We start from the raw sequence: 16,181 nt of genomic DNA on the forward strand, positions 1-16,181 counted from the left end.
CCTGATTTTATTTAATAACGTAGGTTACAAAAAATCGATGGAGTGGTTGCTGCTGTTCTGAATTTCAAATGCAGATTATTATTTAAGTAATTCACTCCTGTAGATTTAGAGTCTTAGAATTTTTTTCTTCCTCCTTAAACTTTATTCTTACAGGGTATCACTTAATACATAACTCTTGTGCTTCTACCCGCCCAAAAAAGTATAGCAGATAGTAATTTAAAGTAGTCTTTTTGCTTTGCATTTTTCTTGGTAATTTTAGAATAGTCAGAAAATAGTTGTGTAGTAACCACTTTCATCTGTAAGCAGCATGTTCTAGGGTTAAGGTTTTAGTAAGGTGCCAAGGAAAGCGTACATTCTTGTAATGAGACTCGATTATTGTGCAGATCAGAATCTGTGGTTGCCCATAGACTTTTATTGATCTGTATATTCACTCTGCAGAGTCTTTGAAAGACAGAGTTTCTTTTGGTGTAAGATCTGGCGTTTACAAGTATCTCTGAAACTTGAACTACTTGCTACCGGATAAGTAAGCCAGAGCCTTGTTTTCTTTTAAACAGCTTTTTTTTTTTCCTTAATATTTTCTAACTAAAGGGCCAATCTCACATTTTACCTGGTTACTGTGATTCTTTGCTTGGGTTCCTGTGCAAACTCCAGGAAGAGTAGCGCTAGCTGTGTTATTCTAGACTACAAAATCAATGCTTCAGAACTCCTTAATTTTGCTTTTTAAAGATGAAGATGATTGTTGATTTGACTGTGTTTTCAGAGATGCTTTTAAACTCTTAAACGTGTAAAACAGTATTTAAAAAAATACACATCTTCCCAAGATGGATGTTGTTGAATGACTAATTTGACTGAAAACAAAGATCTACAGTGTGGTTAAGCTGGTGTTGCTATGCTCTGCTTGTAAGTGAGAATAATGCATTAGTATTGGTCTTCATAGCATGTTAGTCTAGAGCGAATAACTTTTTATTAAAAAAAAAAAAGTTAAACTCAGCTTTGTGGGAAAATGTGCATCTGTTGAGCCAGAACAGTTGGTGCGTTTAGCTGCTGCTGGGTGTCCCGACGGTGTGCTCGCAGGCTGAGGACGTGGTGGGTGCCTGGGGCTGGAGCAGGGCCTGGCCCGCAGCGAGGCAGGCGGGACTCGCGTGGGCACAGGCTCAGGCCGCCACATCCACAGCGTGATGGAGTGAGGCAGTGAGTGCCTCCAGTTGGGGGATAGGGTGTAGGGGAGAACTTTGTAGAGTAGGGCTGATGGTTGGACTCGATGATCCCAAGGGTCTTTTCCAACCTGAATGATTCTGTAAGCAACAGAGCTGGAGCTCAGATAGTTACTTTTGGACTGGATGATTCTAGAGAAAGGCAGTGGCTTGTCCTCCTCTAGAATAAAAAACTCTGCCCATAGCAATACTACCAACTCCACCAATGTATATTTTGCTGTATCAGACTCGAAGGTGAAGGTGACATTATTGGGTAGCTAGGTAGTTGAGGTGTCTCAATTTGTGTTCCTTCAGCAAGTATGTGAATTTAATTGTGATCTAAAGTCTATCTCTTTCTTTTTTTTTTTTCCCCAGTAGTCCTTTGGATAGCCTTTCAGACATGAATTAAGGAAATCTGTTGATTAGATGACCCCCTCTAGATTTGTTACCTTCTTGAGAATGAAAGTAAACTTGTAATACATGTACCAGTTTGGTGTGTTGCACTAGTTCTGTGATGTGCTTTTGGAAGGAGTGGGGAGGAGTATGACAGTTTTCAAAATGAATGTGGATCATCCTGTGTTGTCTCAGCTCTGGGCCGTAAAGCTAGAGGATCATTAGTAATTCTCTTCCACTCGCTTCCTGAAAATGTGCCATGAAGAATCCCTTGTGCTGATAGCACATGCTCTGTAGCCCCTTTGCTATTGCCTTTATTCCTTGTGACCTTTCCAACCATGCTGGGAGTATGAAGGGCCCAGGAGAACAGAGCTGGGGGCTGACTGGCATTGAAAACATATTTGATAGTCTGAAAGAGCAACAGGTGCTATGGGTAAATGCAAAGTTTTGATCAAAACTTCCATGTTTCAACTGTTGCCCTCTACAGTGTTTGGTTTAGATGCACCTATAAAGGTATTTCTAAAATGACTGCTATGCTGCTGAACAGAAGAACGTAGCCTCTCATTTTGCTTACTGTATTAGAGCTGCAAATTGTATGATTACATCTATGTTCCCTGTTCATTAAGCTATTGTGTGAAATGCAGCTTGTTCTGGTTCAACTCCGTACTGAAATATCCTAGCTTGTTGAGTGTTTCTCAGAAATACTGCTTTTTTAACTGGATAATGTTCTTTTATTTAAGTAAGAATGCTTTTTGAAACGGGGTGATACCCTGATCTCTTTGGTGTTTATACTTTCCTTTCTTCATGTGTAGTTCTTTCATCCTTGTGCAGCAAAAAGTGTGGTGAGCGTAGCTGTCAAAACACATGAAATATTGTTGACCAAAAAGCTAAATCCAGAGACGGATTAAAGCAGGAGCAGCAGGTAATAAATAAAAAGGTAGTGTGGACTTCTTTTCTTGCTTGGCATTGATTATTATTGCCACTTGATTCCAAGCATAGTTTCAGCTTTGAGCATCTCTGTTTGACATTTCTAACAGGTGAAGGTACTGCTTTTCTGTACATGCTGGCGTTAACAGAAGGCCCCACTACTCATTTCGTAACTGGAGCTTAAGAGCCTCTCTACTAGTGTTTTCCACGGATACTGTGCCTAAAGATTAATATGAGTTGATGGAGAAGCATTTCTATATCTTGTTTAATGTTGAAGTCATCTTAAAGGGACAGTGAACTACATGGTGTAGTTTGACTGAGTTTGTTTCCTAAGGTGTGTGATTTTAATTTTTTTTTTTTTGAGGTATGAAGAAATACTACTTTTCTATGTAATTGACTGCCTGTCAATGGCAATTACATGTCACACTAGAATGCAGTTTTGATCTTGTTCACATTCACTAATATATGCTTTAGAAAGCAAGCTGGTCCAGTCTATTCTGTAAATGAATTAGTTTTTGATTGGTGCACCCTACAGGAGAATTCAGCTTGGAAATGTGCAATTTAAGGGGATCTCCTGTGCGCCTCAGTTCACATTGCAGACCTGTCTTGGAGTGTAAGCACTGGATTCCTTTCGGATGAAATAAAACTGAAAGATGCACCTCAGCCCCGAGTGAGTCCACAGGACTATACTACAGGGCAGCTATTCTGAAGTAAAACCCCTGAAATGCAGTAGTGCGATGGTCATCTTGTTAGGAACGACTGCCTTGTTTATGCTGCACTGCTTGCTGACCTAAAGGTAGCCAGTGCATGACACGTTCTTCCTTGCGCTAAGGCTGTTTCCAGTTTTGTAGGAAAAAGTAATCTGGGTGATGGGAGGAGAGACTCTGTGTTTGTTATCAAAGTACATAGTCCTAGAGCTGGAGAAAGGGAAGGATTGTGGTGCCTGGAAATGGATGGAGATGGAGGACAAGCAAAGTTACATCATTTTTCTACAGGTAAAAAAGTAGTGCCAAAATGTCTCAGCGATGTGGGATTAAAGGAATCATCTATTCCAGTTTCTTTTTTTTCTAAAGATGTATTAAAGCAGTGCTTTTGCCAAGAAAGGTTGGACCAGATGATCCTTGAGATCCCTTCCAGCCTGTTATTTTATGATTCAGTTTATGCTTCTCTGTTCTCTTGGAGATGTTTTACCTATATTAAACTTCTGTGACTATTTTTATTTGACTGGGACTCAAGCAAGTGTTTCTAAAAAAATAAAGTTTTTTAAAAGTCTGCTCTGGATTTAAAGAAGCACTTGACCACTAGGTTTCAGTTTGAGTGTCCTACAAAACCATCAGAAATAACTTGACAGGAAAAAACAATTTGCTTACTATTCACAACGCTTTAGCCTTACAATGCTAACCTGTCGCTCACCAGCTCTAAGGTCAGGAGGACCAAGTGACAGGTGCTTCTGTAGACTCTTCACTGTACTTGAATGCTCTGTGGGCCTATTGAGGAAGTTGTTTAAACCTGTGAACTTACTATCCATTAAAATACTCCTCAAATGAGAACTGAAAATGTGGTTTTTTTGTTAGGCTGGTCTCATAGTAAGCAGCAGTGTATACCTGCTTGAGCGACCAGGACTTGTTTCTCTTGTGCCTATGGTAGGGTCATATCTAAGTTTTACCCTGAAACTCTGGTTCCTCTGCTGCTGTGCAAAACCGGATTTCTATGTAGAAAGCTAAAGATAGGCTCCCCTGGCTTGCTAACCAAGACATACTTGTCTTTTCATCCATCCTTGCCCTAGAATCTTACTTTGTTGCAGCAAAGAATAGGGGTAGCAGCTGTCTGTTTCAACCCCCTGTCTAAGGCAAGGGGAGACTGGAAGAGTGGGGAATAAAACTAGTAATATAAATGATTTACTGTGTGCTGGAGAGCCTAACACAGCAACAGCAATTGCACACAGCTGGCTTGGTCCCATCAAACCTTCCTCCTCTTCCCACAAGCTTTGCATCAGATCAGTAAGATCTGCTGATGTACATCCACCAGCACTCACTAGTCCTCCAAATCCAGGACAGTACAGCTTGGACCCAGGCTGGCTCATTGTGTTGAGCACTACCCCTATGATAAGCTGATTTCAGGCCTGTGTGCCAGTATCATTCTGTGCTGGAGGTATGCTAATCTCATATCTCAGAGGTGGGTGTTGTGATGCTGTCCTGTGCCAAGAACAAAAAAGAATTGATCTTGTGAGTTTCTTTACTAAGGGCTGTTTGATACTGTGCAGTGACAGGACTGGTGTGTTGCATAAAAGTAACTAGAGAGCACAGGTACTGAAATGAGAGAAGAGTTATTCTGTGGCCAAGGTATAGATAGAGCCCGAGAGCTCTGTTGCCTCAAAAATGGCATTCATAAGTATTTGGAGGGGAGTCAATGTCTGTCTTTTTGAGCTATTCTTTCTGCCCCGTTTGCACAGTGCAGACAAACATTTGTGAGGATGAAATTAGTTGGTGATGTAGGTTGCATGATGTTGACTTATTTTAAGAATTTTAAATGTTAAACTGTACACAATGTTTATAGCATATTTCTTTATAGCATAATATCTTTCATCTTTTTTGTGCTATTTCTAACTAGTAAATCTCTGAACATCAAATAAAAGCCATGGCGGGTAGTGTGGGCATTGATTGTTTTGTAGCAACAAGCAGCGTAACCCTGTCTGTGGGGAAGGAAGACATGTGGTACCAAGGATGTTCCCTCCTCTCCCCCTTTGCTAAGTTTTATTCCCTGCTGCCGAACGTGCTGAGCAATGCTGGGGTTGAGTTCAGATCACAAAGAGGTGAAGATATTTTGGCATTTGAGAAACAGCCTCTGGCACTGAATAGGGTCCAAAAGAATGCTTCAGTTCCCTGGAAAAGAAATATCTGCTTGATTCTCACACAGACATGAACAGGTTTGAGTGGTGGCCATGTGTACAGTTACCGGTGAACAGAAAGGTAACTTAAAAAGTAACCATTCTGATGATTTGGAAGACAAGATGCTCTGCTGGTTTCACTGTCTTCACACACTACTTGGAAATTCCATAGCAGGAGTGGTTTTAGATTTCAACAGCTGGATTTTTTTTCTTCCCTTATTTTTTTCCAAATGGATGTCACTGACAACCTAGCATGCCACAGGCACGTTATCCTGAACGAGTCTTAGTTTTCCCCAGATGGGTGCATTTAATAATAGCTTCAGTTATTGAGAAACTTAAATACTTTAAACAATTTGTAATACCTAAATTCTAATTCTTCTTTCTAGGGAAACATTAGCAGAACTTTAAAAGTCTGTATGTTTAAATAAATACTGAGTACTTACTGTAACACAGGCTGTTGTGATTGGCATGCTAGATTGCAAATTGTCTTCTTACTTGGAAAATGATCTTTAGTAATGTTACAATTTTTGAATTGGATCTGAAAGCAATCCAGTGAACAATAAACTCTACGGTTCTGTCTTTTGGCATTGCCTGTAGAAGCACTAAAGATGAAGACTTGCAGCCTCAGGACCACCAGCTCCCTGGATTTCATGGAGCTGTTAAAATCTGGAGAGACTGCTTTGGACCTGGTGTTCTTGTGCTCTAATGCCCAACCTCAGTCTGCCCCTGTAAGCTGACCAAACTGTGCTAAGAAATAGTTGTAAACAAATGTGCTGCCCAAAAACGTTGTATTTTTTTGGAAAAAAAAATAATCAAACAAGAAACTGACAACCAACCAAACAAAAAAACTACAATAAAACCAGTAAATGATAGTTAAGTCAGTGTAGCTGAGATTACAACACGTATGCTTTACTTGTACTTCGATATTACCATAGAATCATAGAATGCTCTGGGCTGGAAGGGACCTTAAAGACCACCTAGTTCTAGCCCCCCTGCTCTCTTTCGTGTGATAAAGGTAGTGTGGGTGCTTTGTTTTATTTTTTTCCACTAAAGTATTTTATAAGATTCTCTTTCCTGCCTCTTGCAACTGAAGTCTGCTTCTCTTGTTTTTCCTAAGTCTTGAAGGTCTTTTTAAGCTACTGATTCTGAATGAGATTTTCTTTTGCTGCTCAACTCTCTTCCTTTTGATGTTCAGTTACTCCTGGTTCTGGTTGGTGTAAATAAGACCCTCTCTTCTTTGCTATAGATTTTTCACGTTGGTGTTTGTTTGAATTCTAGGTAATCTGGGTCTATCTATTGCCAAAATAAGCTATTTTGACCTTACCTGCCTCTTGAAGCAGCTGAAATGCTTCTATAGCTGTATGATGAAAGAGAGCAGGGCATGGATTTGTCTGAAAACTAAGTCACCAGAAAAAAATGTTTTTTTAAGTACGTTATTTTTTCAGTATGATTTGCTTGCAAAGGCGGAAGCCAGGAGCTGGAAGGTGGTATGCTGCTTCCAAATCTCAGGGTTTTGTAGGATGGTATCCAAAGCCTGCAGTTGTCAACACAGAAGGCTAAATGACACTGCATTTTTGCCTGTTCTTGGCACAAACAAACAGGATGAGATTTTTTGCTTATAGTGTTTGGTTTTTTCCCAGCTATCTTTTAAAGTCTTTTGGTATGTGTATACAGGCTAAAATTATTTGTTCGTATAAATTGTCAAAGGAGAAGCTAGTAACAGTGGCAAGACAAAGGCTGCTCAGATTGCTATTAATAAATTCTGGGCATAAAAGTGACTAAGTAGGAATGTAATATTGAAGATGATGAGAAATTACGCTGTTAGAGCTGGTTCATAAACAACTAAAATAATTAATGTTTAGTTCTGACTTCATAATTACTGACCTGTAGAGTACATGTAGTTTTTGTAGAATATGTTTGTGTATGGTCCTCTAAGGTTGTGAGGTTTTGGTTGGTTTTTTTGGTTGGTGGAGGTTTTTTTGGTGATTAATGTTTCTGCTGGCAAATGGAAGTAGTGCTGTATAAAAACAAGTGTTTTTTTCTAAGCAACATTAGTGTCAGTATTTTGAATTTAGGAAGGATTATTATTTAATCACTTTAAAGTGCTTTGCTGAACTCATTATGCGTATGCTCTGTATTACGTACTTGACTATGTTGCTTTAAGAATGATCCTATCGTATATATGGAGAGGAGAATACAAAGAGATCTTCGGGGCTTTAGTTTCTGTCCCTGAAATACTTGTTTAATTATATACATTAGCTAGAGTCTTTCTGGAAAAAAACATTTTACAGAAGTAGACCTTCTTGTCATTAATTTTGGTGATTTTGATTCAAAAAGCTTGTTTGAGGATAAGCTAGTGAATGTAGCACACTAATCAGACCTTTGTTTAAAACTCTGGATATGTAATTAGGAAATCTTACATTTGCTGCCCTTGTTTACTTAATTAGAAATTCTTCAGTATTACTCTGTTTACTTAAAAGGTACAACTCTCCTCAGCTTTATCTTTAAAGATCCTGTGAGAGGCTGTAAGATGAAAAAATAATTTTCTTTGAAGGCAAACCAGTGGTGATCAGCTGCTCCTTGCACCTTCAGTTTACTTGGTTATGCATGGGGAAAATGGCAGCTTATTTTGCAGGCAGTTGACCACACTGCAGCTAGATCAAACGCAGTAGGAGCTGGAAGCCAAGCAAATGTTTTCAGAAAAGGAAAATGCCCAGTTCTCCAAATATCAGTGAAGATAGTTACTGTTTATTCTACAAAGAAATACTCCTAAATTCATTAGAGTTCAAATGAGGAGTTGCAGGCTAGGAATAGTGTTTCCTTTGTAAATATTTTATTCCCCCCACGTGCTTTTGCAACAAAGTAACTCAAACAGCATTCTTTGCTGGAAAACGTTTTTTGAACTAGAGCCTGGCTATTCCCAAGAAGCTGGACTAACCTGATAGGTGTTTTTACCAGACAAAATGAAGCAGTTTCACCTACATCGAAGGGTTTGTAGAATTCGTATGTTTTGGTAGTTGTTCATGTTTGCTTTAAATTATTTTAAGGCAAGCTTTTTTAGGATAACACAAATCATCTTGTTGGGATTTGGTGTTCTTTTACCCTGAAAAAAAGATCATTAATTAAGTCACTTTTAGTCCGAAGCAATGACCCTGTGTTTGTACTTTGTTCTTGCCTTGGGCTGAGAGCACCTGTAGGAAGAGCTCAGCTGATGAGATGCTGTATTTTTTTAAGCTGCGGTTGAGGAGGTGTTGATGGTGTTCTACTGAGAATTACCTGGTTGATCGAACTACACTGTTCCTTTGAGCTTCAAGTGCAGTTTGATGATAAAGCTGGGCCAGTCCTGCTGAAAGTCTGTTATTTCTTTGCCCTCTTGCAGTTTTTTTTCTCTGTCTCCCTTGCACTAATCTAAAGCTTGAAGAACTGGTTCAGGGAGCTAAACTTGACCAAAAACTGTTTTTGTTGAAGCTCCCTATGATAATTCCTCATTCTGAGAAGCAGCCCTCTCCTAGGTTAGGCCTGAGAACTTAGCAGAGATATTGATCATCTCATGTCCTTCCTATCTATTCCATTCTTGTATTTGTCTAGGGCTCTAAATTACTTCCCTGACCTATGACTATCTGTGCAGCCCACAGTGTGTACTGAAGGTTGATAGTGGGATGTAGCTGTTTAAAAAGTACAGGAGATCCAGTCCTGCTCTTGTAGAGCATGGTGTAGTCAGCAGGTGATGGCTGCTGAACCTAGTGCACTGGGTAAGAGAGAACCTGCTTCGCCTGGAGGATGTGTTGCTCAGAGGTTGTCCTGGCAAAAGTCAGTGTCTGAAATGGTTCTCTCCATGTCTGCGTAACTAGGGTTCCTTGTGGAGCATGGGATGACAGCGAGCCTGGTTGAATAACTGCTTGCTTACTGCAACAATGGTTTGGAGAGTACGATGCGATAGCAGGGCTGATAATGTGTGTGAATATCTGGGATTTTCAAGCTTTGCTTGTTTTAGTTGAAGCAGGTTAAATCCTATACCAATTCCCTGTGAGCTAGTGGTTTCTAAAATAGCTTCCTGACTCTGCAGCATCCCACTTTTTAAGAGAAGGGTATGTGAATCACAACTGATGCTGATGTGTGTTAGCCCTGCTTACCATAGGATCCAGAGTGCTTGGTAGGACAGACCCATCCACCCTCATCCCATTTTGCTGTTCCTTTGAATGGTCTGCAGGCTTTGTCGGCAGTAACTTAACTTTTCTCAAGAATTTTTTCAAAATTTCAAGCTGTGATACTGAGGCACTCTAAACAGTGATTTAGTTCTGTTACATGGGGTGTTTGCAACTACTCCGTAGAAGAAAATTTTATGTTGGGAAGTAAGGACAGAAGAGTGTAATTAGAGGGCTGGCACTTGAAATACCAAAGTAGGAGAAAATTTGTAATGTACAAGTGACGGAGGGTGCTTGATAGTACATTAAAAGGCATGAACTGACCCTGGGGTGGGAGGAAGTACAAGAAAAATGGAAAAGTTGAGCAAGAGTAATGTAATATTAAAAATAGCTGATTATGATTTTTTTTAAAAAAATACTCCTTCTACTAAATTGATCTGCTTGCATGCTTCCTACTTGGGGAAATTGTGGGAAGGGGAGGATGTCACTAGGGAGCACTGTTACTATTACTTCTTTATCTCTCTTCTTTTTAACTGTTGCTGTTAGATTTTTTTTTTTTTTTAAACTCCTGCATTAGTACGTGTTGCAAATGCACCCTTTCTTTCCTTCCAGCCTTGATTTATGGAGGAAAGATAATGGGTATATGTCAGAAGAAGCAGCAACATTATGCTGGTTTTCTCTTAGTTTTTATCATTGCTATTACTTTGGCAGCTCCATTTCTGACTTCCGAATTTGACAGTTTCTTCTAATACAATATTCACATGCTAAATCCAAATACTTCTATTAATTGCATCATTTCTACAGCAGTTTTTATGGTAAGAGATGGGTATTTGCAAGTTTTTTTCAGATGTTTGACAGATGCTTGAGTCTCCCATTGTAGACTTAACTGTATGTTTCATATCAAGTTGTGCATACGTGGATTAGGTGTGTGTAGCATGTAAATGATGCAGTGTATCCATTAATTGGGAATATAATCTAATTTTTGGTGGGAAGGGAGATAATAACTGGCAGTTGATTGCAGTTTGTTGCTAGAATAACTAATAAGCTTTTTTGTTTTGTGTAATAGGCTGGATGGAAGGAAAACCATGCAACATTTATGAATGAACTGAAAAATCTCCAGGCTTCAGGACTAACAACCCTTGGTCAGGCACTCAGGTCATCATTTGACTTGTTAAATCTCAATAGATTAGTGTCTGGAATAGACAACTATGGACAGGTAACAAATCTGTTTATAGTCGGTTTTATTTTGGGGGATTTTGGTGGTCCAAGTTTGTTTTTGCATTTTACTTTTTTTTTAAAATGTTGGATAGCTGTGTATTAAAACTTAAGCTGTGAACTTTTTTTTCTTTCTTTTTATGTCTGCTGAACATACCCTGGGATGTACTAACACTTTTTTCCGTATTGAACTACAAAGGGAGCAGCAGTATAAGTGACCCCAAGTGTAGATAGGAAATTGCTGTATGGGAGTATGTGCAATGGATGGTGGCAGATCTGTTTTGCAGTTTTATATTATCTATAGTTCATGTCCTGACTTTCCATCTCTCACATTTGAAGGGTCGAGTTAAAAGTGCTCTGTTTTTTTGCTGCACTGTCATAATGAAATTCTAGTTTTTCTATTATTTCCAATGTATATACTGCTTTTGTGGGCTAGAGGGGTTTCATACTAACTGGAGGAAGAAGACTAGTAATTCTAAAAATGTCTTTAGCGGGTGTTTGTGAGTGCACAGAGTAGCACATCTTGCGTAGTTCTGTATGACTCCGCACCTATTGAAAGAAAATTACAGGATTATTTTGAAAGATTGGTTATCTTACTGTTTATTTTATAATGACAAAAATACAAGCCTGTAACTGAGTGTTAAGGTTACTCTCAGCGTTCCTGTGCTTTTGTCTCTAGGGAAGGAATCCGTTCTTTTTGGAGCCATCTATTTTGATTACCATCACAGATGGAAACAAACTGACAAATACGGCTGGAGTTCAAGAGGAGGTAAACTTGGGTTAAATTCTTTCAAGTTATGATCTTGCAAGTTGGTGCTATGCTGAGATGAATATTAATTGTTTTTTCTGCTAATAGTACTTCTGCTTCATCAACCTGTTTCATAGAGAACAAAAACTAGCTATGCTGTCATTGCCTGACCCCTAAATTCACAGCCCTGTAGTGGGTTTTCAGAATATAACTTTGGATAAATTAGTGGATAGGGGAGAAATGAGGTCCTTTATTGAGTAATGAATCAATTTGGATATTTACGTTTTTAGATGGTTTGTCACATACTTGAAAATATTCTTAAATCTCTTTTTACCAGCTTCATCTTCCTTTGAATTCTCCTTTGCCTGGAAGTGAACTAACCAAAGAACCATTTCGTTGGGATCAAAGGCTGTTTGCTCTAGTGTTGCGTTTGCCAGGAGCTGCATCTGCTGAACCAGAGCAGCTTGGGAGTGTGCCTACTGATGAATCTGCTATCACACAGATGTGTGAAGTTACAGGAGGTAACTGGATGTTACTTTGTTTTGGTTTGAATTTGGCATTTGCCTTAAAATATTTCTTTTCCTTTGATTCAACTTCACCTCTTGCTGTATTCTCCATCTGCATTACTTGGTGTCTGTGTGAATCTGTGGTGCTTTTTGAGGTTGGTTTCCAGTAGCACAGGAGAACTTTTAAGACAAAACAGTATCCCTATTTCAGATCTTTTAGATGTGAAAGCATTTTCTTAATGCACCGGTAGGAGGGACTGGAAAATTTCTTATTGTCCTTCCAGAGGTTGGCTTTGCTCAGTCATGAGATTTTTTTTTTATTTAAATGTTGAATTGAGTGGGACAGGTATTATGGAGATGTGAATTGTGCTGCAAGACTAATAAGCTAAATTTAATCTTAAAATAATTAATTCTGCAGCCTGTTCCTTGAGATGCTGATCAGAATTTTTTTAATTGATGCTTGAAAAAATGTTGCGTGGGAGGGGGAAGTTCAGGTGTGTATAAGAGTTGGTAAGATCTGGGTAGACAAAAGCAGGTTGCACAGACTTGGTGAAATCAGGCATTCTTAAAGGCCTTTATAAACTTGGCCTCTGACCAGCTTGATTTAGCTTTAATGGCCTCTTTTACTAATGAATAAAAGCTCAGCAGGTTGTTTAGTTTTTTTTCCCCATGGTTGTATTGCATTTGAAAAGTATTTTGCCTTTTACATAATTTTGTGCAAAGTTTTTTTGCTATTACTTGGATAAAACTGAAAGCCTTGGCAGTGTGACTTATGTAATAAAACATCTTCCTTAATTAAGATTACTCAAAACTTGCTTTCATATTTTCTGTGTGTAATTTATCTCTTGCGTAGGTCGTTCTTACTGCGTTCGGACACAAAGAATGTTGAATCAGTGTTTAGAATCTCTAGTTCAAAAAGTCCAAAGTGGAGTTGTTATTAACTTTGAAAAGTCAGGACCAGATCCAGCTCCTATTGGAGAAGGTATAGTAACTATTATTTTTTCCCCCCCCCTCATGTTCAAGAAGAAACATTTAGTATGCATGCAAATGTCCTCAGGTGTCTTTGGTGTCCTTCCTACCAGCTTTTTACTGTAGTGTACAGGATTCATCGGATGCCTAATACATTCTAAAAAAGTGATTAAGCTATAAAGCTTATATGCTTCAGTGATAGAGCTCTGGTATCTCTTCAAGTACTTCAAATCATAATGGATGTGCTGTTCATAGCTTTTAAGTAGTTTAGTGTTATTTATGTTTAGTCTTGTCTTTGTTATATTTTTACAAGTGTTATTTGATCCTTGGTAAGGTGCAGTGTTTTGCACATATATGTATGGATGATCTACCTGCTTGCTAGCTCTCCTGTCACTCTCTTCTTACCTCTTTTCTGGGGCTGAGGAAAGTGAATATTTGCAGGAAGTAGTAAAGCTTGAGGTACAGTGTTGTCAAAACTTGGTTTTAAAATAATTAAATCAGGACTAGTGTATTTAAACACTTAAACATCTCTAAAGTAATTTCAATGCTTAATTTTCTGTATGTTTTCATTCTGCTGACTGATCACAGTAAGTTTCAGTTGAGTGTTCTTAGCTGCAAGTGGAAAAACTGTGCAAAGAACAAGGAGTTATTTTGCTAGCCGTAAGTAAAATGCATAACAGGGAAGAGAAAAATGCGCTCTTAATGTGGAACAGTTTTTCAGATTTGCAGAAATTCATGGCTGAAAGGAAGGAGAGAGAGCTGACCAGTTCATATTTAGGAAATGAGGATGTTCCTGGAATGTCAGAAACATAATAACTTTTAGGATCCCCTGAGCATCCTAGCATAGCCAGCTTTATTCCTGCTTTCATTTTTGAATCACCTTTTTCTTGCTATATATATATTTTTTTCTCCTTTTGCTTATTTAAATGTCATTTTAGTGGAAGGCTTTTCTATAATGCTGTGCAGGACAGCAATTCTTGTGTCTCTGTTGGCCCAAATGCTCTCCTATGTGGCAAAACGGCTGGTGAAATTGTTTGGGTTTTTATTTATTTTATTTTTGTCACATTTAAATGGTGATGCACTGTGGATATGAATGTATAAAAATATTGAGACTTCCCATCTTTATGGGAATTGAGAAAGTCCTAAACTAGAGAGAAATATGATGGGATATACCAAAGCTATAAAAATCGTTGTGTATATAATGCAGAGAAACCAAAGTGATGTGTAACTGAAAGGTGTTTTCCATAGTATTATTGGCCAGCTATGTAAAGCAAGGAAAATTAGTAATGTAAAATCTTTTTAACTTTAAGAAGATTCTTTAAATGGGTGATCTCTGCTGTGTTGTTTGCTTTAAAGAGCAATCTTTGAAAACTAATGGTGAGATTCTATACTGCTACAAAATTCTTTGTCCTCCATGTGGAGGGGAGTCTGGGCTGGTACACTGCAGTGGACTGCCAGAGAGCACTGGTCTTTCCAGCAGACAGTGGGTTTTAAGTGATCTGTGAATTGTTACTAATTAAAAATGTGACAAAAGCTGCTCCTGCAAGATACATCTGACTTCTCCATGAAACTTTTCTCCACTTTCAGTTTCCACTAATGGCAGCATCCGTCAGTGAGCTTTGCATCCCATGTGCAAAGACTGTAAATGCACATTATCAGCCTTTACAGGTGCAGCAGAACTAAACCCGATAGGCTTGCTGTTGCCTATCAGATCTATGTCAAAGTACTAAGCTTAAGCAAATAGCATTTTCCATAATAAGTGAGTATGCCTTGCTGCACTAATTATCTAATGGCTATGCCACAGGAGCAGAAGGGTAGATGTGGGAAATGTTATCATTGTTTCTCAGATGATGCTGTTCTACATTTTGATGTATAGTTTTTTTCAACCACTGATGTGAAGATCTGTATGTCTTTGAAGCAGTTTTAATGAAACACCTTATTGGTTGCTAATACAGAAGTTTTGCTAGGAGACAAATGCATGCATGTAGCTTTTTATTTTCTTTTTTGTTGTTATTTTGCTTTGTTTAAATTTTAGATGGACTTGTTGATTCATCCAGGCCCATCAATTCATTTGCTTCTCAACCGTGGCATAGTTGTCATAAACTCATTTATGTACGGCCTAACCCTAAAACGGGTGTTCCTGTTGGGCATTGGCCAATCCCAGAATCTTTTTGGCCTGATCAGAATTCACCAACACTGGTAAGTAAAATAAGAACTAAAAAAAGGATTCTACACCTAATTAAACAGACTGAAGATGAATACTACAGTAGTTTACTTGCTGTGTTTACTAATATGATCTGACTTTGCTTTAAAAGGGTAGTTAAAACTGTTTTAAACACAGAATGGCATGATCTACTGTACATACTGTATGCTATCATGTTTTAGGCATCTGGAAGGTTTACTTCTATGTATATGGTTAGTTAATTTGGTAAATAGTTTTTAAAAGATTATAAAATTTAACTATAAATTACTTCACATACCACAGATCATAGTGAGCCTATTAAATTTTAATCAAACCTTTATAAAATGCATTTATATGGAAAAAGGAGTATTTGTTTTTGATAGAAGATCAACCATGTTTTCTCGGCTTAGTATTACTTCATGTATGGACTCTTCTTTCACTAGCAGGAAGAATAAAAGTTGAAACAGAAGAGCTACCCTATTCAGAAAAAGAGGAGAAAACAGCATTCATTTCTCCTTTTCTTACTGAAATGACCATACATTTGGCATGTCTTACTAGCCTTCTAAACATCTCTCTTTTGTTAGACATGTTCTGTTTCTGTACTTTGCAAGCGCTCAAGGTACTGTCTGTCTGTTTCCCCCTCCTCCCCACCCCTCAATTCAAGAGAAAAAAAAAAAAAAAAATCACTCGCAGGGAATATCTTGAGATATACTTTGTGAAGTCAGTGCAGTTTCACATCTGTAATTCTTTGAACATCAAGCTGGGAAGCAGGGTTGAAGTATTCTTTAAACCTGTCTGTGTTGTTATACGTTGATTGACATGGAGACTTTTAAATATCAAGATAAATAGTTGAATATTAACCATGGTTTTCTCTTAGTGGGAAGAATGTCTCTATCAGTGTGTGGCTTTTATTTTTGTTAAGTTAGAGAAATATTTAGTTAATCGATATTGTGGGAGCTTGTATCTTTTCTCCTTTTAAAGGAAATTGTGGAAACTGAGAGTTGAAGCCTGTAGGA

General features: G+C 38.3%; 1 protein-coding gene across 6 annotated transcripts in view; it reads left to right on the top strand.

Annotated features, from left to right (window-relative positions):
- The window catches only part of LOC141927590 (integrator complex subunit 6-like), a 42,068-nt gene that overhangs the window by 8,793 nt on the left and 17,094 nt on the right, over positions 1 to 16,181 (top strand). For all 6 annotated transcript variants that reach the window (XR_012624531.1, XR_012624532.1, XM_074834717.1 and 3 more), the window contains exons 3-7: positions 10,612 to 10,761; positions 11,440 to 11,529; positions 11,846 to 12,029; positions 12,868 to 12,996; positions 15,019 to 15,182. Coding sequence is in view for 4 of the 6 variants with exons in the window: in XM_074834717.1 (XP_074690818.1) it covers positions 10,612 to 10,761; positions 11,440 to 11,529; positions 11,846 to 12,029; positions 12,868 to 12,996; positions 15,019 to 15,182 (717 nt within the window). In the remaining 2 variants the exon portion in view is untranslated. The remainder of the gene's footprint in view (positions 1 to 10,611; positions 10,762 to 11,439; positions 11,530 to 11,845; positions 12,030 to 12,867; positions 12,997 to 15,018; positions 15,183 to 16,181) is intronic.

This window comes from Strix aluco, chromosome 10 (assembly GCF_031877795.1).
Source record: "Strix aluco isolate bStrAlu1 chromosome 10, bStrAlu1.hap1, whole genome shotgun sequence".
NCBI lineage: Eukaryota > Metazoa > Chordata > Aves > Strigiformes > Strigidae > Strix > Strix aluco.